This window comes from Prionailurus viverrinus, chromosome A1 (genome assembly GCF_022837055.1).
Source record: "Prionailurus viverrinus isolate Anna chromosome A1, UM_Priviv_1.0, whole genome shotgun sequence".
Classification (NCBI taxonomy): domain Eukaryota; kingdom Metazoa; phylum Chordata; class Mammalia; order Carnivora; family Felidae; genus Prionailurus; species Prionailurus viverrinus.
Window position 1 is genome coordinate 22996421 of NC_062561.1, and position 23796 is coordinate 23020216.

At 38.6% G+C, this 23796-nt stretch overlaps 1 protein-coding gene across 2 annotated transcripts in view; it reads right to left on the reverse strand.

Annotated features, from left to right (window-relative positions):
- RB1 (RB transcriptional corepressor 1) overlaps window positions 1-22392 on the reverse strand; it is a 200635-nt gene extending 178243 nt beyond the window's left edge. The window contains exons 1-3 of one of the 2 annotated variants that reach the window (XM_047854921.1): window positions 18711-22392; window positions 17720-17785; window positions 15239-15385 (exon numbers count right to left, since the gene is read on the reverse strand). Coding sequence is in view for 1 of the 2 variants with exons in the window: in XM_047854913.1 (XP_047710869.1) it covers window positions 354-493 (140 nt within the window). In the remaining variant the exon portion in view is untranslated. Of the gene's footprint in view, window positions 1-353; window positions 741-15238; window positions 15386-17719; window positions 17786-18710 lie in introns of those variants that run through there. The other variant, XM_047854913.1, reaches the window with a different exon arrangement.
- Window positions 22393-23796: the final 1404 nt, after the last annotated feature.

Sequence of the window (23796 nt, forward strand, 5' to 3'; positions counted from 1 at the left end):
CTTTCTTGCGTTCGATGGCGCCTCAAAAACACCCTCCGCCGGCGAGCCTTTCCGCCTGGAGGAGGAAAGGCGGCACCTGTCACTTTGCTCAGGGACCCGAGCCCCACCCGCCCGACACCTGTCAAGCTGGAGCCGAGACCCTTCCCGGATTCCCTCCCCTCGCTCCCGAAGCCAGACCCCTGTCACCCCCGTCCAGGCGCTCCGCGGTGCTGGGGGACAAGGGAGAACCCTCCTCCCGCCGGGACGCGGCAGCCGGCGGAGACGCGCCCCCGCCTAGACGCTGGGGTGCCCGCCCCGACGCACTCTCGAGGCGCCCTTCTCTCGAGACGGCCGCCGCGGCTCCGCTCGCTCACCTGGGCAGAGGCAAGTCCTCGGGGCCGCTGTCCTGCTCGGGGTCCTCTTCAGGAGGGGGCGGCGGCGGCGCTGGGGGTTCGGCGGCGGCGGCGGCAGCGGCGGCTGCGGCTGCTGCTCTCCGGGGGGTTTTGGGCGGCATGACTCCCCCCCAGGGCGGGAGCCAGTGAGTGGTGGCGAAGAGCCGGGGAAGGAGGACGCGCGCACTTCGGGGCACGCCCCGTCCTCTCCCGACTCCCGTTACAAAAATAATTTGAACGTCCCCTGAGAGAAACCGGACAAGCCCTCCCCCGCCCGGCAACCGAGCGCCGCGTCCAACCGCGGGAAAACGTCACTTCCGCCCGCGGCGTCACGTCCGCGAGGCTCCCGAGCCCGCCGGCGTCGGGAGGGAACCGGGGCGCCCAGCGGTGTGCTGGGCGGGGGCGTGAGGTCGGGCGGCCCGGGCGTGGGCCCCCCCCGGCCTGGGCCGAGGCACTCTCTCTGAGGCAGCCGCCGCCGCCCGGACGTGTCTCTACTCGAAATTCTCCCCTCCAGGCCTGGGTGCCGGTAACGGGGCACTGCACAGTCTGGGGCGTGAGATTGGGCCCCGTTTTTATCTGTGGGTTGATCTGAGGCTGCACGCAGCTCAGGCCCCGCCGGGAATATCAAGCCTGTGCACCCAGGGCGGGCACGCCCCTCTCCCTCCGTGGGCGGTGCCGTCCCTCTGTACCACGCTCCTCCCGCCCAATCCGTTACTCAGAATCGGCCAAAACAAAAACAAACCTTTGTGGAATGCTTGATGCAAACAGAACTCTGAGGATCACTGGGAGATGGAAAGTGTAGAACAATTACTGGCCTTTTAGGATCGCTGTTTACGGAAGGAGAGAGGAGGAGTGCGCAAAGAACAGATTGTAGTGTGATAAATGTTTTAATAGCGGTGTAAAGAACGAGGCGCCATCGAAATGTCTATGGGACATCTTCAGAGAAGCGGTGGCAGCTGAATGGAAGTTTGCCAGGCAGACCTAACATGTAAGGAGGGCTTACTATGTACCAGGGCTTGTGCTGGCCATTTTAACTAATTATCTTAATCCTCAGAAACAACCCTTTGAAATGAGTAGTAGTATCATTTCTGTTTCCAGATGGGGAAACACGCTCAGAGGAGTTAATTAATTTGCCCAGCATTACAGAGCTGATGGGTTGCCGAGGATTTGATTCTGCTTAACCATTACGTTGTGTTGACAAGGAATGCGCCCAGAAGAGAGGAGCATGTGCAGAGGCACAAAGACATCAGAGAAGAGCTTGCTAAAAGAGCTTACACCATCAAACTGGTTTAAAAGCTGTGTCTCTTCTGTGTCTTAATATTTACTGTAATAATAGACCGTCTAATATGAATACATGGTTTTCTCTCTTTGGCAGACCCAGTGGATTGCCCAATCAGAACTTCCCAACTGAGGCACTGTGAATACAATATAGCCGTGTTCTGATGTGAATCCCCTCATCCTTGGAACAGCTGAACAGAGCTGAGGCAGGGGGAGCCTTCAAGCAAGTCATGGCTGCAAGCCTCTTGGGTTTATTTTAGCGATTTGCACAATTTGCATCTTCTGTATATACCATGATATATGTCAGGATGTGAAAAGGGTTGGCAGTCATTTGCCTACTCAACAGCCAGTCTGGCCCAAGTTCAGGAAAAATCTCTCTGGGGCCAAAAGCTTGTCAGAAGTAGGGCTCACACCCAGCCTCAGCTACAGAGAATGAGTACCATCAAAGTGGTAATTTTACTCACCTGCCTGGGTTAGTGTAGGCTAACTAACTAACTGCTCAGGATGCAGTTTTGGTCTTTGCAGGATCAAAGGCTGTCTGCTGGCAGCCTGATAAAATGAGATACAGAGATGACACAGTTCTTCTCCCCTTAACTATTTCCATGAGAATGTGACACTTAAACAGTTGCTGCAGCCATTGTGGCTTCAGGCAAGCTGACCTGAGGATAAGGCAGAAATGTTAATAATGTTAACAGTAATAATAGCAAAAAAATCTGCCTCCTCGGTGACGACTGAGTCTGACTTGACCAACTCTGGGGCTGACCTCAACTGAGCTGGGGTTTTCAGTTGTTTCTACCAGAAAGCATTGTGACTGATAACATTTGCCCTCTGAGCCCCTTCCAAGTAGAGACCAAATCTTAGGCATCATTGTAGCTTTATAGTAGCCAACACAGTGTTAGGCACACAGTAAGTGCTTGTTTGCTAAAAGTAGACGGGCCAAGAGAGCAGAGGAAAAGTTCTGGGAACTGAAGTAAACTCTCTACATGTAGAATTGACTTGCTTTATTTAAACCCAGTTTATCAACCTCTGGATTTACCACAATTGTGATAAATCAGAGATTTTTCAATTTGCAAAACGATGTGTATCTTTATCATGGATTAATTTAACTGTGTTCCCCACTACATTTAAAATCCTTACACACCAGGCACCTGGGGGCTCAGTCAGTTAAGCATCCAACTTCAGCTCAGGTCATGATCTCGTGGTTCTTGGGTTTGAGTCCTGTGTCAAGTCCTGCACTGACAGGGTGAAACCTGCTTGGGATTCTCTCTCTTTCCTCTCTCTCTCTGCCCCTCCCCTACTCCCACTTTCTCTCTCTCAAAGTAAGTAAACTTAAATAAAATAAAATAAAATAAATAATAAAATAAAATAAAATATCCTTACACACAACTCAGGAGCAATTGGATTGATCAAAAGTTTTATATCCCCCACAGCTTTCTGTTGCACAACCAAAGAAATATTAGAAATTCTGCAGATTCTTCAAAGAAGCTTTTCTTGATCTTCCTTCACCACCAGCACTCCACTGAAATCACTCTTTCAAAGGTTACACGTGTCCTACTTGTCAATTCAATGGCTTCTTTCTGGTCTTCATTCTAATTGACTATCTTGCAGTTAACACAATTAACCTCTTTTTCTTAAAACTTCCCTAGTCTTCCACAAATCCATGGTCTCCTTTTTCTCCTCCTCCCTTCTGTTCCTTTATTAACTCCCAATCCTTCTTCTCCTTGTCTTCAGTGAAGTTTCCCTAGAGCAGCAGGACTCAAAGAGTGTTCCTTGGACCACTGCCAGTTTGCTTATATCTAGTCCACAGGAGATAAGCACAGAAATTAAAGGTGCTTAGCAGAATTTATAGCACTTAATATTTCAGCTATATCCAAGCACATGATCATTGGACACTTCTCATTGAACAAAATGTGGGTTCAGGTGTTCTGCAACTTTTTTGATTGTCCTTACTATCTGTAGTAGGACCACATAATAAGGAGTAAATTTCTTCCCCACATTTTTATTTAAATTCAAGTTAATTAACATATAGTGTAGTATTGGTTTCAGGAGTAGAATTTAGTGATTCATCACTTACATACAACACCCAGTGCTCCTCCCAACAAGTGCCTTCCTTAAAGCCCATCACCCATTTAGCCAATCTTCCCCACTCACCTCCCCTCCAGCAACCTTCAGTTTGTTCTCTATAGCTAAGAGTCTCTTACAGTTTGCCTCTCTCTATTTTTATCTTATTTTATTTTTCCTTCCCTTCCCCTATGTTCATCCATTTTGTTTCTTAAATTCCACATTGAGTGAAACCATATGATATTTGTCTTTCTCTGACTTATTTCACTTAGCATAATAATACTCTAGCTCCATCCATTCACATTGTTGCAAATGGCAAGATTTCATTCTTTTTGATGGCTGAGTAATATCCCATTATATAATATATATATAATATATATAGTATATGGATATGTATATACATTATATATAATATGTATATATCCATATACATATATGGATAAAGAAGATGTGCCATATATCACATCTTCTTTATTCATCAGTCAATGGACATTTGGGTTCTTTCCATAATTTGGCTATTCTTGATAGCAGTGTTATAAACATTGGGGTGCATATGCCCCTTCGCATCAATATTTTTGTATCCTTTGGATAAATACCTGGTAGTGCAATTGGTGGATCTTAGGGTAGTTCTATTTTTAACTTTTTGAGGAAGCCCCTTACTGTTTTCCAGAGTGGCTGCTTCAGTTTGCATTCCCACCCACGGTGTAGGAGGGTTCCTCTTTCTCTGCATCCTCACCAACATCTGTTATTTCCTGACTTGTTAATTTTAGTCATTATGACTGGTGTGAGGTAGTATCTAATTACAGTTTTGATTTGTATTTCCCAGATGATGGGTGATATAGGGCATTTTTTCATGTGTCAGCTATTTGTATGTCTTCTTTGGAGAAATGTCTGTTCATGTCTTCTGCCCACTTTTTAACTGGATTTTTATTTTATTTTATTTTTTTAATTTTAGAGAGAGAGAGTGTGCAGGAGCAGGGTGGGGAAGAGAGGCAGAGGGAGAGAGAATCTTAAGCAGGCTCTGTGCTCAGTGCAGAGCCCAAGGAGGGGCTATCCCATGACCCTGGGATCATGACCTGAGCAGAAATCAGCAGTCGGACACTCAACTGACTGAGCCACTCAGGCACCCTTTAACTGGATTATTTATTTTTGGGGTATTGAGTTTGATAAGTTCTTTATAGATTTTGGATACTAGCCCTTTATCCAATATGTCATTTGGAAATATCTTCTCCCATTCCTGTGGTTGCCTTTTAGTTTTGTTGATTGTTTCCTCTGCTGTGCAGAAGCTTTTTATCTTGATGAGGTCCCAATAGTTCATGCTTGCTTTTGTTTCCCTTGCCTCTGGCGATGTGTCTAGTAAGAAGCTGCTGGGAATGAGGTCAAGAAGGTTACTGCCTGTGTACTCCTCTAGGATTTTGATGGTTTCCGATCTCACATTTAGGTCTCTCATCCATTTTGAATTTATTTTTGTGTATGGTATAATAAACTGGTCCAGTTTCATTCTTCTGCATGTTGCTGTCCAGCTTTCCTGACACCATTTGATGAAGAAACTGTCCTTTTTTCATTGAATGCTGTTCCTGCTTTGTTGAAGATTAGTTGACCATGTAGTTGTGGGTCCAATTCTTGGTTCTCTATTCTGTTCCATTCATCTATGTGTCTGTTTTTGTGCTAGTACCATACTGTCTTAATGATTACAGCTTCACAATACAGCTTGAAGTCCGGGTTTGTGATGCCTCCTGCTTTACTTTACTTTTTCAATATCACTTTGGCTTTTCGGGGTCTTTTGTGGTACCATACAAATTTTAGGACTGTTTGTTCTAGCTCCATGAAGAATGCTGGTGGCATTTTGATAGGGATTGCATTGAATGTGTACATTGCTTTGGGTAGTATAAACATTTTAACAATATTTGTTCTTCCAACCCATGAGCATGGAATATTTTTCTATTTCTTTGTGTCTTCTTCAATTTCTTTCGCAAGTGTTCTATAATTTTCAGACTACAGATCTTTTTACCCCTTTGGTTGGGTTTATTCCTATATATCTTATGGGTTTTGGTGCAATTATAAATGAGAGTAATTCCCTATAAGGAGTGAAATTTTGAGGTTAACTGTAACCCAAAAGTGAATACAAATCTATGAAAATATATTTATTTACTTTTCTCACTTGTATGTTTATAGTCATTTTAAATTTTAATTGTTTGTTTTATGAAATTCATAGCTAACTTAAGGAAGTAAAATTGTGTCATTTGTTTTTCTTTTAATTTTTTTTTAATCTTTCTTTATTTTTGAGAGAGAGAGAGAGAGAGACAGAGCGTGAGCTGGGGAGGAACAGAGAGAGAGGGAGACACAGAATCTGAAGCAGGCTCCAGGCTCCAAGCTGTCAGCACAGAGCCTGACCGCGGGGCTCAAACTCATGTACCATGAGGTCATGACCTGAGCTGAAGTTGGAGGCTTAACCGACTGAGCCACCCAGGGCCCCATATTGTGTCATTTGTTTTTAACCCTAAATTATAGTTGTCGAAATAAGCCTCACTTTCCTGTTTTGTCAAGAAAAGACACATGTCAGCAGTGTGTTAGTAATAATAGTAGTAAATCAAATAATGACCAGAGAAGTGATTCCAAAGAATTAAAGATCTAAGCATTTTACTAATTTCACTAAGACATATCATCCCCCTTCTATTGAGTTCAGAGCCATCACTCATAGTAAAGTACTAAAACCGACTAATGAAGCAATAAACTCATCGAAATTCAGTGGCTTTCATGTACAAAATATAAAGAAACTAATTACGAGTTTGATAAAACATTTGGAGTTTTTCCAAGAAAATAATCAAACATAGGGAATTCATGGATCCAGAGCCCATTTCTTTAATTTGTAATTATAACTTAATAGGACAAATGTTTGGAACTGATAAAGATTTGATACTATTACCGATAAAGAATTGAAGATGAATTTTGAAAATAAAGCATAGGTTGCTCCATTTTGGATAAAAGTAAAAAATGAGGGGCACCTGGGTGGCTCAGTTAGTTGAGCATCGAATTCTTGATTTTGGCTCAGGTCGTGATCTCATGGTAGTGATACTAAGCCCCGCATGGGCTCTGCATTGGTGTGGAGTCTCATTATGATACCCTTTCTCTCCCTTTGCTCCTCCCACATGCACACGCTCTCTCTCTCTCTCTCTCTCTCTCTCTCATAAATAAATAAATAAATAAATAAATAAATAAAATATAAATGAATATCCTGAGCTTGCTGAAATTGCTTTAAAGTCATTTCCATTCCCTTAACATACCTTTGAGAGACCAATTTCTCTATGAGTGTTACTGAATAAAACATACAAACAGATTTACAATATCTCCTGTTAGTGGCATGGTCACCAATTCAACCTAGAGGAGATTATTTAACAAGCAAGAAACACATTTGTCATGTTTAAAACTATAACTGTTGACAAATTTAAAATATTAAATACAGGTTTTAATATGGGAAATTGCTACTTCACTACCAACTTTTTGTTTAGTTGTTATGAGTATGGAACAATTAAAAAACTAATCGTGTATTAGCAATTCTTTATATAAATCGCCTATACACACACACTAAGTGAGCAAAGTAGTTTTTGTAATTTTGTCTTTTATACTATGTTATTTTTTGTTCTGTGTTTTTTGAAATATAATTTTATATGTTAAAATACTAAAACATATGAGTTTGTATTTGGTGTGACTTTTTTGTTTTCCTTTCATTTTTCTAGTACTTTAAAATGTTTTATTTTCCAGAAGTATTAATTCATGAAAAATTAAAAATTAAAAAAGAAAGTTCCTTCACAGATAATGTGAGATAACATTGGCCTAAAAGATCTTCAATTCTCCTCTCCTTTTGCTCTATTTCATTTCCATGGTTTAAATGACCTCCCATATGTGTATACTTTTAGATTCTTTCAGGTTTCAAGAAACAGAGATCCACTTAGTTTACCGTAATTATTCAGAATTATTGATTAGTTTAGGGAGAAAAAGTGAAAGACCCAAAAAAACCCACAACAAATAAAATAGTCCCTCCTGCCGCATTCATGTACCTTGTCACTCATCCAACAGCTGGCTTGCCTCCTTCCTGCCAGTGTAAAAGTTGTTCGTCTTCATCTTTTTATAATTTTCTCCTACCACAATGACCTCCTCTCCATTCTTCAGGAGAGAGAATATTACTAGTTCCCTTACTAAACTGTAATTTACACTAGAAGGACCAGATAACATAATTTGCAAGGCTCAGGGCAAAATGGAAATGCAAGGCCCTTTATTCACAAAATATTGAGATTTTCAAGATGGTGAGTGCAGAACATTAAACCAAGCACAATGCCTTTCTAACATGGAGTGTTATATAACTGCCCATAAAGCTGTTGTCCATGATGGTACATGTCCATGAGGGTATATCTATATCTGTTCTGCTAACTATGGTGTCCCCATGCCTAGTATGTGCCCATGACACTGAGCAATCAATTGGACTTGATATCAAGTGGTAGCTAGTTTGGTACCAAACCATTGTATTAGTTTCCCCTCCTTCCCTGCCCAATCCTCTTTGTCCTCACTCCTATTTCTCTCAGATTGCACTCTGTCTCTCTCTCCTAGAGAACCCAAGCAAAAGACTTGGCTTGGCTCCAAAGTGTCCTGAAGACACTCAGGATGGGATATTAGATTAGGTTACTCACTGATCTTATGGCATTAAAGACCAGGCACAGGATGTGGGTACTAAGTGGGACCACACAGTAGTATCATAATGACTAAAGCTTCCCACCTGTGGCCAATCAGGATGCAGTGCACCTAGAAGGTGGAGCATTGGAATTTGTAGTGGCTCTGATACTTGAGCACTATGGGGACAATAATTACAGGGATTGCGATGGATTCTGTTAATAGAAATGTATACTTTGTAAAAGAAAACAATACCTCTGGTAAGTCAACTGTCACCTTAAGCCACACTGAGAAAGGCAGATGTCCTCTATTGGCAGTGATATTGATGTAATACCAATAAATTATTTTTGCTTTTGTTTTTCTTGCCTAGAGAGAGGTATCCAGAAAAATGTTGCTAAGGCCAGTGTCCAAAAGATTACTGCCTATGATTTCATCTAGAAGTTGTATGATTTTAGGTCTTACATTTAGATTTTACTCCATTTTGAGTTTAGTTTTGAGAATAGTTTAAGAAAGTGGTGCAGCTCAACCATGCTTTTGGATGTAACTTTCCAGTTTTACCAGCACCATTTATTGAAGAGACTGTCTTTTCCCCATTGTATATTCTTGCCTCCTTTGTTGTAGATTAATTGACCGTATAAGCACAGCTTTATTACTGTGCTTTCTATTCTGTTCCATTGATCTATGTGTCTATTTTTGTGCCAGTACCAAACTATTTTCATTACTACAGCTGTACAGTATACCTTGAAATCTGAGATTGTGATACCTCCAGCTTTGTTCTTCTTTCTCAAGATTGCTTTGGTTATTTGGAGTCCTTTCTGGTTGCATACACATTTTAGTATTATTTGTTCTAATTCTGTAAAAAATACTTTTGGTGTTTAGATAGACATTGTATTGAATCTGTAGATTGCTTTGAGTAAGCAAAGCATTTTGACGTTTTTAACTATATTAATTCTTCCAATCCATAAGCATAGTATATCTTTCCATTTGTTTGTGTGGTCTTCAGTGTTTTCAGAGAACAGGCCTTTCATTTCTTTGGTTATGTTTATTTGTAGATATTTTATTCTTTTTGATACAATTATAAATGGGGTTGTTTTGTTAATTTCTCTTTCTGCTATTTCATTACTACTGTATAGAAAGAACAGATCTCTCCCATAACTTTACTGAATTCATTTCTCAGTTCTAATAGTTTTTTGATGGGGTCTTTAGAGTTTTCTATGTACAGCGTTATGTGATCTGCAGATAGTGATTGTTTTAAAGCTTGTGCACAATGAAGGAAACCATCAACAAAATGAAAAGACAACCTACTAAATGGGAGAAGATATTTACAAACTTATATGCAATAAGGGATTAATATCAAAAATATAGGGGTGCCTGGGTGGCTCAGTTGGTTAAGCGTCCGACTTTGGCTCAGGTCATGATCTCACAGTTCGTGGGTTTGAGCTCCACATCAGGCTCTGTGCTGACAGCTCAGAGCCTGGGACCTGCTTTGGGTTCTGTGTCTCCCTATCTCTCTGCCCCTCCCCTGCTCGCACTCTGTCTCTCTCTCTTTCTCTCTCTCTCTCTCAAAAAAAAAAAAAATTAAACATTTTTAAAAATTAAAAATTTATATATAAAGACCTCATAGAACTCAATACCAAAAAACAAGCAATCTGATTGAAATGGGCAGAGGACCTGAATAGACATTTTACAAAAGAACTCATACACATGGCCAACAGACACATGAAAAGATGCTCAACTCGACTAATCATCAGGGAAATGCAAATCAAAACCACACTGAAATATCACCTTATACTAGTCAAAATGGCTAGTATCAAAAAGAGAAGAAATAGGTGTTAGCGAGGATATGGAGAAAAGAGAAAGCTCATGTCCTGTTCTTCTTAATAATGTAAAATGGTGCAGCCACTATGGAAAACAGTGTGGAAGTCACTAAAAAAGGTAAAAATAGAAATAGCATACAATCCAATAATTCCACTATCCAAAGGAAAAAAAATACTAATTCAAGAAAGTATATGCACCCCCTATGTCTATTGGAGCATTATTTACAATAGCCAAGATACTGAAACAACCCCTAAATGTCTATTAAATAGATGGTTGGATGAATGAAGAAGCTGTGGTGTATGGTGTATGGTGTATGGTGTATATATATATATGGTATATATACACAATGGAGTATTTTACTGAGCCATTAAAAAGAATGAAATCTTGCCATTTGCAAAAACATGGGTGGACCTAGAGGGTATTATGCTAAGTGAAATAAATCACACAGAGAAAAATACCATTATTTCATTTACATGTGGAATCTAAAACACAAAACAAAAAACAGGAAGAGACTCATATATGCAGAGAACAAACTAGTCATTGCCAGAGGGAAGAGGGAGTGGGGTAATGGCAACATAGGTGCAGGGAATTAAGAGATGCAAGCTTCCCAGTTATAAAATAAGTAAGTCAGGGATGAAATTAATGCTATGTCATAAAGTTTTAGCCTATGTTTTCCTCTGAGAGTTTTGTAGTTTAGCTCTTACACTAAGGTCTTTTATTCATATTGAGCTCATTTTTGTATATAATGTGAGGTAGGGATCCAACTTGATTCTTTTGTATGCGGATACCACCTGTTACAGCACCATTTTCTATATTGAATTGTCTTGGCACCCTTACTGAAAATAATTGACCAGAAATGTGAGGGCTTATTTCAGGACTCTCAATTCTGTTCCATTGATCTATGTGTTTACCCTGATGTCAGTACAACATTGTCTTGACTACCGAGTTTTATATTAAGTTTGAAAGTAGAAAAGTGTGAGTGCTCCAACTTTATTATTTTTTTTCAAGAATTCTTTGATGATTCTGAAGCTTCATTTACATATGAATTTTAGATCTGCTTGTCAGTTTCTGCAAAGAAGCCAGTTGAGATATTAATAGGGATTTCTCTGAAGTTTAGGTCAGTTTGGGGAATATTTATATCTTCACTTTGCCGTACTGAATCTTATGATTCATAAACATGAAATGTCTTTCCATTTAATGGGACTTCTTTATTTTCTTTAAGCAATGTTTTACAGTTTTCAAAATATCAGTATTACAGTTATTTAGGTAAATTTATTTATAAGTATTTTATTCTTTTTGGTACTATTGCAAGTGGACTTGTTTTCCTTATTTTTAGATTGTTCATTATTTTTAATGAATTCCTTAGGACTTTTTCTTTTGTATATACAAGATCATACCATTTGAAAATAGAGATCATTTGACTTCTTCCTTTCCAATCTGGATGCCTTTTATTTTATTTTCTTGCCTAACTTCCCAGGTTAGAATCTTCAATACAATGTTGAGTAGAAGTGGTGAGAACAAACACCATTGTCTTGTTTCTGTTGCTTAGTGGAACACATTCAGTCTTTTACCATTAAGTATCATATTTTCTGGGGGGATTTTCCTAGAAGCCCTTTATCAGGTTGAGGAATTTTCTTTCTATTCCTAATATGTTGTGTATTTGTCATGAAAGGGTTATAGATTTAGTCAAATGCTTTTTCTGTATCTATTGAGATGATAATGTGGTTTTTGTCCTCTATGCTAATATGATGCAATGTGTTATGTCAATGAATTTTTAATTGATTTAAATTTTTATTTTATTAATTTTTTGGTTTTTTTATTGATTTTTTTTTTTCTGGATCAGTCTAAGTAGAGCTTTATTGCCTCCACTGTTCTTTTGTAAGAACCAAATTTTCATTACACTGATTTTCACTGAACTAACTGGTTAATTTGTTTCCTATTTTATTGATTTCCCTTACATTTCTTGTTTCCTTTTTTAAGCTTCCTTTGGGCTAATTTACTCTTCTTTTTTCCCTTTTGCTTTGGATGATGGAAACTTCAAAACTTTAAAATTTAAATTTAATTTAAGCATTTTACACTATAAACTCCTTTCTAGGCAATGATTCAACTGCTATATCTCACAAATATGAGATGGTTTAGTATGCTGTATTTTTATTAACATTCAGTTCAAAATATTTTATTTCCCATGTGATTTCTTCTCTGCATCATGAGTTATTTTAAAATTTACCATTTACTTGTTTTATCAATTACTGAAAGAGAAATGTTCTCACCAGGACAGTACTAAACATTACAGAAAAATTGGTCAATTAAATTTCATCAAAGTTAAAATTATCTGTTCATCAAAAGACACTGCTAACAAAAAAACCTAGGCAAGACCTAGACAGAGAGAAAATATTTTAATACATATATCTATCAAAGGATCTTTATCCAGAATATATAAGGAAGACCTCCAACTCAACAATAAAAAGACAAACAACACAATATTTTAAATGGGCCAAATACAGGTAAAGACATTTCCTGAAAGAAGACATGTAATCAGCCAATAAGCACATGAAGAAATGTTTAGTATCATTAGACAAATACAAATTAAAACCACAATGGGAATAAAAGGCACAGCATAGGGAATATAGTCAGTGATATTTTAATAGCTTTTTATGGTGACAGATGGTAGCTACACTTGTGGTGAGCATAGCATAACGTATAAACTTGCCAAACATTGTGTTTTATGCCTGAAACTAATTTAACATTGTGTTAACCATACTCACAAAAATTAAATTAAATTAAATTAAATTAAAAATAAAACAAAACAAACTAAAAAATAAACCATAGTGGCATACTTTACAACAACGATAATGGCTAAATGAAACAAGTGGCAATACCAAATGTTGGCAAAGATATGAAGCAACCAAAACTCTCATTCATTTCTGGTGGGAGTATGTGATATGCATACTCTTAAGGTGGTCTCCTTTGATCCCCATCTCCTAGTATTCATGCCCTATGTGATCCCTTCCCGTGAGCATAAGTGGGACTTGTAATAGAATATGGAAAAGGTAATGAGATGTATATGATTGAATATATTTGATTACATGACTACATTTTATAAGGTTATAGCACTCACCTAGCTGGAATCTCTTGCTCCTTTGCTGGCTTCGAGGAAGCAACTCAAACTGCCCATGTTAAAGAACACCATATGGTAAGAAACTGCTGGCAGCCTCTAGCAGCTGAGGGCAACCACCTCAGCCAGCAAGAAGCTGAAGTCCTCAATCACACAACACAAGGAAGTTAATCCTGTCAACAGAATTCTTCCTTCCCCAATTAAGCCTCCATAGGAGAACCCAGTTTTGGTCAACACTGTGATTACAGTCTTGCAAAGGATCAGCTAAGGTATGCCCAGTCTCCTGACCCAAACTGGGAGATAATAAATGTGTGTTGATTTAAGATGTTAAATTGTTATGCAGCAATAGATAATTAACACAGACCGTAAAGTGTTGCACACTCTTTGGGAAATGGTTTGACATTTTCTTATAACATTAAACATACTCCAACTACATGACACAGAAATTCCACACTCAAGAGAAACATAAAGTCCACATAAAAGACATAAAGTAGAATATTCACAGTAGCTTCATTCAAAACAGCCAAAAAATCAGAAAAAACAAATTCCCATCAATATAAAAGTAGATAAAGAAATTGTGGTATATTGATACAATACAATGAATACTACTCAGCAATAAAATGGGATAAACTTTTGATAAATGCAAAACATGAATGAATCTCACAAGCATTATGCTAAGCTAAAGAAGCCCACACACAAAAGAGTACAAAATATATGATCCCATTTATATGAAGTCCAAGGACAAGCAAACCTAATCTATAGTGAAAGAAATTGAACCAGTGGTTGCCTCTGGGGATTAAGGGCAGGCATTTACTTGGTAAAGGCATGAGATAACTTTCTGTGGTGATGAACATATTCTCTCTCTTGATAAGGTGTGGATTACACAGGTGAATGCATTTGTCAGAACACCTCCAACTGTGTACATAAGATCTGTGCTTATCACTATTTGTAAATTGTACTTTAATTAAAAAAAGTTAAAAGGACAAGAGAAATACTTGCTTGGTAAAGGATAGTAGCATGTCTCAAGCCAAATTACCCCCGAGAGAAAAGCATAAAACATCTGCCTTGTGTAGTCTGTAAGAACACAAGGCCCCAGAGGAAAAGGCACCTTCTGAATGGTTCTCTCTCAATTGATCTTTGTGCCTGGGGTTCCATTGACTCAATCCACACAAATAAGACCATGCCACCCAATGAATGCTGTGAACTTTTTATCCCATATTTAATCAATAAGTAGTCATAATATGACCTAATACAAGCAAGGCCGCTAAAATAACTTTATCATCTTTATCATGCAGCTACTTCAAACAGGATTTGATTTTCACCAATTATCAAAGATTTTACTTAATTCAAAATAGTATCTGTTGTGGTGCTCTGCCAAGCAATGTATGGAGATTAAATTATCAAAAGACCTATGAGTTCAAAACTGTCAAGGACATCAAAAACAAGAAAAGTTTGAGAAACGGTCACAGTCTAAGGAGCCTAAGGGGAAATAACAACTAAATGTAATTCTGATTCCTAGGTGGGATCTTGGAACAGAAAGGACATTAGGTTAAAAACTATGGAAATCTGAATAAAGTGTGGATGTCATTAATAATAATTTGTGAATATTGGTTCATCAGTTGTAATCAACATACTATACTAATGTAAGATGTTAATAGGGGAAATTGTGTGTAGAGGGAGAGGGGATGTATGGGAACTCTCTGTACTGTTTTCTTGTTTTTTTTTTCTGTATATATAAAACTGCTCTAAAAATAGAATCTGTTTTTTACAAAATATCTATGAGAGCAAGCTGAATGTATCATGGTAGGATCTGGGAAACACTTATCACATACTAACAACTAAGAGAGAACAGATTTAAAACATGGGTAGGAAGAAAAGGGGCAGGATACAAGGAACTGAATAAGTGGTTTTAAATGTCTCCATTACTTACTGTCTCTACAAAGCTCCTCTCCCCCAAACAGTTGCTTCAAATGTGATCAGTATCAACCAATCTCTCTTCTGGCAGCTGCTATTATTTCTATTTTCATTCATTGCCAATCTGGACGTGGGACATCTACAAGTTCCCCTGTAGAAATGACTTGCAAAAAATATTAATGAAAATGTAGTTGTTTTTGATGATTTTGTTGGGAAAATGGAAAAGGCATTTATGCCAAACATGGTAAACAATTTTAAAATCCCCTTTACATTGGAGATTTATAAGGATATTATTGGGACAATCAGGGAAATTGAATATGTACTAAATATTAGATATTGTATTGTATCAAGTTTAAGTTCCTGAGTGGGATAATTGTATTGTAGTCATATAGGAGAATGGCCTTGTTCTCAGAAGACACATATTGAAGTATTTAGTGGTAAAGTTTCATGTCTACAAACAACTTTCACATGGTTCAGGAAAAAAATACACACACACACACACACACACACACACACACATTTCTCTCTGTATCTACTTTTTAAAAGTTTATTTATTTTTGAGAGAGAGAGAGGGAGGGAGGAAGAGAGAAGAGACAGGATGGAGAGACACAGATAGAGGGAGAGAGAGAGAATCCCAAGCAGGCTCCACACATTAAGGGCAATGTGGGGCTGGAATTCCCCAACTGTAAGATCATGACCTGAGCTGAAATCAAGAGTCAAACGCTTAACCAACTGAGCTGCACAGGCACCCCTCTCTGTATCTACTTTTTTATCTGCCTATCTATATATAAAATGTGAATACACGCATTTATAAAAGTATGTTCTCTGTCCTTCCATATACATGTGTATGTATATGTAAGAGGTACACTAGTGTTTATTATACTATTCTTGCAACTTCCTAAAGTTTTGGTATTTTTCAAAATAAAACATTTGTGGGAATCCCCTTACTATATCTGTTCTTCAACATCCACCTTTGGCTCCCCAGTACCAGAGATCTCTCTTTAATTCTCCTTCTCCAATACTGCCCTACCTTTGTTGGCTCTGCAGTTTTATACAAGGTATCTCTTTCTCTCCCACTTCAATTATGTTTCCTCTCTATTTATACAAAACATGTACCTCTTGTTGGTTTCTACACCAAAAGTCACAATCATAAACCCATCAAAATTTTCTGTGAAACCCAGAAGGCTCTAGTTGGTCAGGCCTACACTCCTGAGAAGACATTCTAGTGACCATTACGTGCTAGCTATCTTTTTGAGATATCATCCACACCCTAAGTAGCATAACAAAATATTCCCACCAAACACTACTTCAAAAGAATTCTGGGGAATGGGATTTTCATCTCATTTCACAACTAAAGGATGCCAACCCTGTATTAAATCAGGAAGATTGCTGCTACTTCAGACTTTTCTGTATGTCATCTGAAGCTAAATTTAAAGCCTACTTCCTAATTCCCAGTTTTCAAAGAGTACTGACAAAGATTTTTGCACAGAAGTGTGAAACTTTCAGAGATGTCAGAAAAAAAACTAGCTGAATTAGTATCCAGGGGTTTTCATGGTAAGAACAATAACTAAGAAGGATTTCTAGCGGTTGAAAGGTTAACTATCAGTTCCTAAAGCCCCAATTACTGTGGTTTCTCTCTCTCTCTCTCTCTGTTTTTAAATTGAAGTGTAGTTAACACACAATTTTACATTAGTTTCAGATGTACAACATAGTGATCTGATGAGCTTATACATTATGCTGTGCTCACCACAAGTGTAGCCACATCTGTCAACCTACAACACTATTACAATACCATTGACTATAGTCTCTGTGTTGTACCCTTTATTCCCCTGACTTATTCATTCTATAACTGGAAGTCAGTATCTCCCCTTCACCCATTTTGCCCATCTCCTCATGCCCCTCCCAATTTCCAGTGATTTCTTATATTGAAAGTGTGAGTAGTGATTGCCCTGTTCTGGAATTCTAAGTACAGGGCAAGGTACCTAATACTAATTGTAAGTAGATCTCTAAGGTAAATGAGCAAGAGACTCTACAACTAAGCATAAATAAACAGAGTTTGATGCTGTAATTATTAGACTTCCAGTCAGGATATCTGGGTCTGTCTTTAATGCCCATAAAACTCCTTTCCTCATTTTTCTCTTCTGGACTACTTTCTTCCAGTAAGCCTGATGTCCTTGTGTTGAACTGTTTGTTCAAAGACTCCAGAATAGCACCTTTCACCCCCATATGCCTTCTCCACCTGTTTTATCTCTCCCCATAGTCTCCTTTACCACAAAATGACCTACATTGTGCATTGCTGTTGGTTTTTTTTTTTTACCATTTACTAATCTCTTTCATGTACACTGACTCAATTCTCTCAGTAATTCAATGGGATGTGTTAAACCTTTCTTACAGTTGAAGAAACTGAAGTTCAAATAGGTTAAGGTATTGTCCAAAGTCACACCTGCATGAAATGGCAAAGCTAGAAATTAAACCTGGGTTGAGTTATTAAACCTACCATTGTTTTTCCACACCTCTGATAACACTGCATCTTCAGTAGTCTAAAGTATCCTTTGTGAGTATGCTAGAAAAACAGAAAGTCCCATTAATTCAGTATGAATATCGAAATGAGAACAGAGGAGATGTTGGTTATTCATCTGTCTGCTTTTCTTTCCTTTTCTCTTAATGTTCTCCTCCTTCTCTTCCCATTAGAAAGAGAATCCTTTGACAACAATCCTCCCACCTTTCTTCTTCACCCAAATACGCTATATTCTCCCGTTAGTTCAAAACTAGGGGAAGGGATGCTATTAATCAAAGAAATACTTTGTTCACATAATAATATGTGAATGCAGAACATTAGCATTTCTAAAGAGGTTTGTGTATTGGTTTCACTTTCAGCTCACAAACTCAGCTGTGTAAGAAATAGTAACTTTATCTTCCTCTGATTTTCTATTTAGAGCCCCTGGCCTCTAAGTGGTAAAAATTTTAATTTAGTCAATATATACCAAAGGGATACATTTAATTTCTGGGGTGCTTGTGGAGTGTTAAAGCAGTGGGAGATGTGCCGTCTGGTCCTTAACTGTCTGCTGTCACCTTGGATTTCATTCAGCCACCCATCATCATGTTTCATGTTTGTTCACTGGACATATAGGTCTGACTGCTGCACCATCTTCATGATTCCATTAAAAAGGTCCCTGCAGGTTTGACAACCACCTTTTCAACTTCTATACAGACTTTAGGGTACACAAATTTTCATTCCACTGCCAGGCTGAGAAATTGGCAGGCTTGGAAACTGTGGGGTGCTATCTAAGACCCCATCTCCTGGGTCACTCAGGCCACAGAACCATCTGCCTGCTTGCAGGTCACATTGTGACACATGAGACTCTGTAAGCTGCCCCTGACTCATATCGGCCACACAGCCCTTTAAGTCTCTGAGATCTTGGGTTTTCTTGAGTTTCTATTTAAGAAAACATTGAGATCATCTCTCTTCTCGGTTCCTGCAAACTTACATGGTGCTTCTGTTAGTTTGCTCCTCCCCAGTGGGGCAAGACCAGTTCCCTCTTCAGTGACCCACCAAGGTTAGTTCTCCTCTTGTTCATTTGCCATCTGGACTTGACCTTTCTTCTCAACCCAGAGAATCTATAGTCTGAAGTCAGGAAGTTCTTCTGATTCACATTACATTCTTCTACATGATTGCTTACACTCTGAATCCTCCTCGTGGGTTTATGAAATTCAGTGGGATAGTAAAAAGAGTGTTAATCATATATAAGGGTTAAAGTTGGCCATAATAGAATGTTTAAGCCTCAAGGACTGTTTAATCCAGAGCAGTTTGCAATAATAATTTTCCATGAAAATGATAATTTGTGAATTTGTCTTCTTTCTGGTTATTAACAGTAACTTACTTTCACAGTTACCATGGCTTTTACCTCAACCAACTAGAATACAGATTTACCTTCTTGCCTACAGTCTTCATTTTCCTTTGTCATAGGACATGAAATATAATTATAGAATATACAATTTTGTAATAACTTCATTTTCTTTTCCTCTTCAACTTAAATTCTCTTTCTGGAAACAATTGAAAGAATTTTGTTAAATACTTTTTATGCACAGATATAGGTTGGGGAGAGTATAAACTAGAAGATCCATAGACTCTCCCCTCAAGTACCTTATGATATTTTTAGGAAAAAAAAAAAAATCTAGACGAAGTGAAAAGTTAAGTGGCCAGAAAAGAGTTTGAGTGAAAAATGTACTCTTAGGAAATAATTCCAAGTGGTGTAAAGTTTCTATTAAGATCTCTAGGAAATGAGATTTTTAAGAAATGTGTGAATCTTAAAGAAAGGTTATGTTATTTTCTGATTGATATTATTGTTTTTAACAGAACAAAGCCAACTAACAGATCTCACTAAATAAATAATGTAGGAAAAAACATTTTTTAGAATTCAAGAAGCCAGAATTTGCCATTCGTATGCTATGGGAAAGTTGTGTGTGTGTATGTATGTGCATGTGTGTGTATGTGTATGTGTCCACACTTGTCTAGTGAGTATTTTGGGTGAGCTAGAAGGAAGAAGAGAGAGACCAAGGGAGGAGAAACTGGACAAGAATCCAGGCACCCACTCTTGCAGCTGTCATATCGAATTTGTGTCACATAGAATGAAAAATTTCTTAGCTGTCACACATGTGACAGAACCACTGAAAGTGCATGAGGTCATGGAACTACATCTACTCACCATCTGGTGGAGTCTCTGATAGTAGTAATTTTCCATGTTTATTTTCGTGAATTTATTCATCTAGTAAATATTTATCAAGCCTCTACCATGCGGGTACTCAGGGATCCAGGGGAAACCTTTATAGACATAAACTCTGCCTTCATGAAGCTTACAAGCTGATTGGGAGGTAGACAGAAATATTGCTCAGATATAAAATTACAAACTAGGAAGGAATTGATGTAGAGCTACAAAGGGAGTAATGGGGGACTCAAGGACAGCTTCCCTGAAGAGATGACATTTGAACTGAGCTCAAAAAGATGAGTGGGAATTAATACGTTGAAAAGTCAAAGAAAACGGCATGTGGAAAAGCTCAAGCAGGAGGGAGCAATAAATGTGAGGAACTAAAAAAAAAAAAAAATTGGAACACAGCACAGGAGGAAGGTGGCACAAGGTGGGACTGGAAAGACTGGCAAGGACAAGGGCATACAGGTGAGACAGGGAAGGGCTTTCAATAAAAGAAAGCCACCATGAGATTTCCTGACTGCCGTGTGGAGAATTGAAAAGAGGAAAACATGGACAGGAGGAGACCAGTTAGGAGGCCACTGCATGTCTGCATGATGTGGTAAGAATATCCTCATGTTCTCTCATCTGGACCTCCAACCCCAAGATCTGGAGGATGGGCCTCACCAGGAGAAAGCTCTTCAGGAGAGCCCCCTGCCACCAAGTCAGCCCTTGTACTCACTAGCAGGGGGTCTTTCAGGACGACGACGTCCATCCACTGCTGCACCCAAATCTCTGATGAACAGTGTGAGATGCAAGAGTTCTGGTTAAGGATCGTAGGGAACACAGTGCTTAAGATCAAATGGCCAGAAATAAGACAGAGACCCCTGCGGGTGGAGCTGAAACCATTTGATAGAGACAAAGCTGGGCCCCCTATGGGTGAGGATGCTGGGCTGCACTGATTCACTCCTGGGTGTCAGGTTTAGAGGATAGAATCCTCGGAGATGGAGGCGTAGGGATGTCAGTCTTGAGTACTTGAGATCCCAAAATAAAGGAAACTTGAACTGATGTCAAACTTTCACTCTACCTGGTTTCATTGCTTGGTTGAGTTCGGGGAGTTACTGCCACTGCTGTGGATGGGATCCATTAATTACTCCTGAAATTAGTCACATGGCAAAGTTTGTGCCAACCTCTGTTTGGGTGAAGGAGATGGAAGTTATAGAATGCTGGTGAATGAAACTATGGACTGTTTATCAGTTCTGGTGGATCACTGAACTCCTGAGGAACCTAAGTAAAGGGTTCCATCAGGGGCTCTAGTTATGTTTATAGGAAGCCAACAATGTTCCTTTCACTCCAACAGAAGATTGATTGTATGTGAGACTCTGGCCACCGCTGTAAGATACAGGGCCACCTGTTAGCTAAATAAAGGAATCTGGGAGTATTCAACTGCTCAGGGCTCTCTCTAGGGTTTAGCTATTGGCAGATCAGGAAGCCTTATGTCAAAACTATGGAGCCTGTGGACAAGTCTTTTCTTTGTGCCAACAGAGTTTTTCCAGCATGTAGGGTGCCTAGATATGTGATTAGATTCTCCACAGTTTCACCCAGGAGAAACCTAGGAGTTGGCAGATAGCATAAGTCCCAGCAAGAAGCAAGAACTGACAGCATGGAAAGGAGGTATCATAGGCAGAAGCAAGTGGCAAGTGCAGTCTGTTTAAAAAGGAGAAGAGAGGAGTACTACAGAACACTCTGAGCAAAGGTCAATAATCAACACAACACAGTTTCAATCCTCCATAGCCTACCCTCTAGATTCAACTGAATTAACCACTTTTAACACCAGGTGTTTTGAAAAATAAAAGACCCAAAATCTATAAAACCCAAAATCTAGAAAAGGGATCAACACTTTTTTAACATTCCACTTGTTACTGAGGTTGTTACTCAGGTTGTTACTGAGGGCTCAATCAGATTTAAAACCAAGAAGGGGGATGGAGTATTGAGACAATGACTTCCTCTGTCCAATTTCCTTCCCTGGGGGTTCCTTCAAGGAAGGAACCCTACTATGTACCACATTTGAGTCAGCTTTTATATTTATGTATTTAAATGGCCTTTCATTTAGCTTTCGACCCCATAAGTCAGTGCTAAATTTTAAGAATCTCTGTAATTGCTTTTTTTGGGGGGATGGGGCGGGGGGGCAGATGTCCAGCCTGCAAAACTTTAATTAGAAGCTAGAGGGAGATAAAGGACCATAAATTGATTTGCAGCTACATGATTGTCTGACAAATAGCATAAGTACATGCATTATAGTAGGATACATCTATCAATGGTATATTTCTGTGTTTGATTTTAAGATTACACATCCCTTATTTAAAATAAATCTTAGTACAATTGAAGTAATAGCACATGTTAATTTATTTTTTAATTTGATAAAATTACCCAATTTGGAGGGTCCCTGGGTGGCTCAGTTGGGTAAGTATCCAACTCTTGATTTTGGCTCAGGTCATTATCTCACAGTTTGTTGAATTCGAGCCCCACACTGGGCTCTATGCTGACAGCATGAGCCGGCTTGGTATTCTCTCTCCCCCTCTCTTTCTGCCCTCTTCCCACTAGTGCTCACTCGCGCTCGCTTTCTCTCTCTCTCTCCCTCTCAAAATAAATAAACATTTAAAAAATGTTTTTAATTTACCAAATTTTTCTAACTCTTCAAAACTATATGGCAGTGATTTTCAAAGTATAGTCCTGAATCAGCAGCATTAGCATTACTTGGGGATTATTAGAAATGCAAATTCTCAGGTCCCACCTCACACCTACTTGATCAAAAACTCTGGGGTGGTCTGTGTTTTAACAAGTTTTCCAGAATGAACTCTAGTAGGATAAATGCAAAGAGACCCACACACCCAGACACATCAAAATGCTGAAAGCCAAAAACAGAGAAAATCTTGAAGGCAGCAAAAAAAAATGACTCAGCACATACAAGAGAATCTCAGTAAGATTAACAGCTGATTAAAAGCCAGAGAGTAGTGGGATGACATATTCAAAGTGCTGAAAAGGCAAAAGTGTCAACCTAGGGTCTTATATCCAGCAAAATTATCTTTCAAATATGGAGATGGATTAATGACATTTCTAGAGAAATAACAGAGAGAATTCCTTGCTAACAGACCACCATACAAGAAATACTAAGGACTGTCTTCAGGCTGAAAGCAAGTGACAACAGACAGCAATTAAAATCCACAAAGAAAAACAAAAAGTACCAGTAAACATATTATCTCCTTTCCATTTTAACTGAGTTAAAAGTAATTTAATAAAACAATATGTATATAAATATACTGTTGTGTATATAACATACAGAAATATAATAAACTTGACAGTAACATCACAGAGGAGGTGGGTAGGAGCAAAGCTGTATGGGAGTAAAGAAATGACACCAGGTGGAACTTGAATCCACAGGAACAAATGAAAAGAACCAGAAATAAAAGAGAGATTCTCTAAGAGACATAAAACTATATACAAAGTAATGATTATAACAATGTACAATTGAATTTGTAACATACAAAATAAATGTTTAATAATATTAGCCCAGATGGGAGAACAAATCAAACTTGATAGGAGTAATGTTTTATATCTTTATATACTTTATAGAACCAGAAATAAGCTAGCGCATATTTGAAGTAGATTCTAACAAGATGTGTAAACACTAGAGCTACTACTAGAAAATAATGCAAAAATAGACAGCAAAAAATATTAAAGGAATTAAAATGTTACCCTAGAAAATTCCAATTAATGCAAAAGACAGCAATAAAAGAGGAAGAGAGGAAGAAAAAAAAGACATGAGATGTATAGAAAACAAAAAGAAAATGCCAGATGTAAATCCAACTATACCCAATAATGATACTAA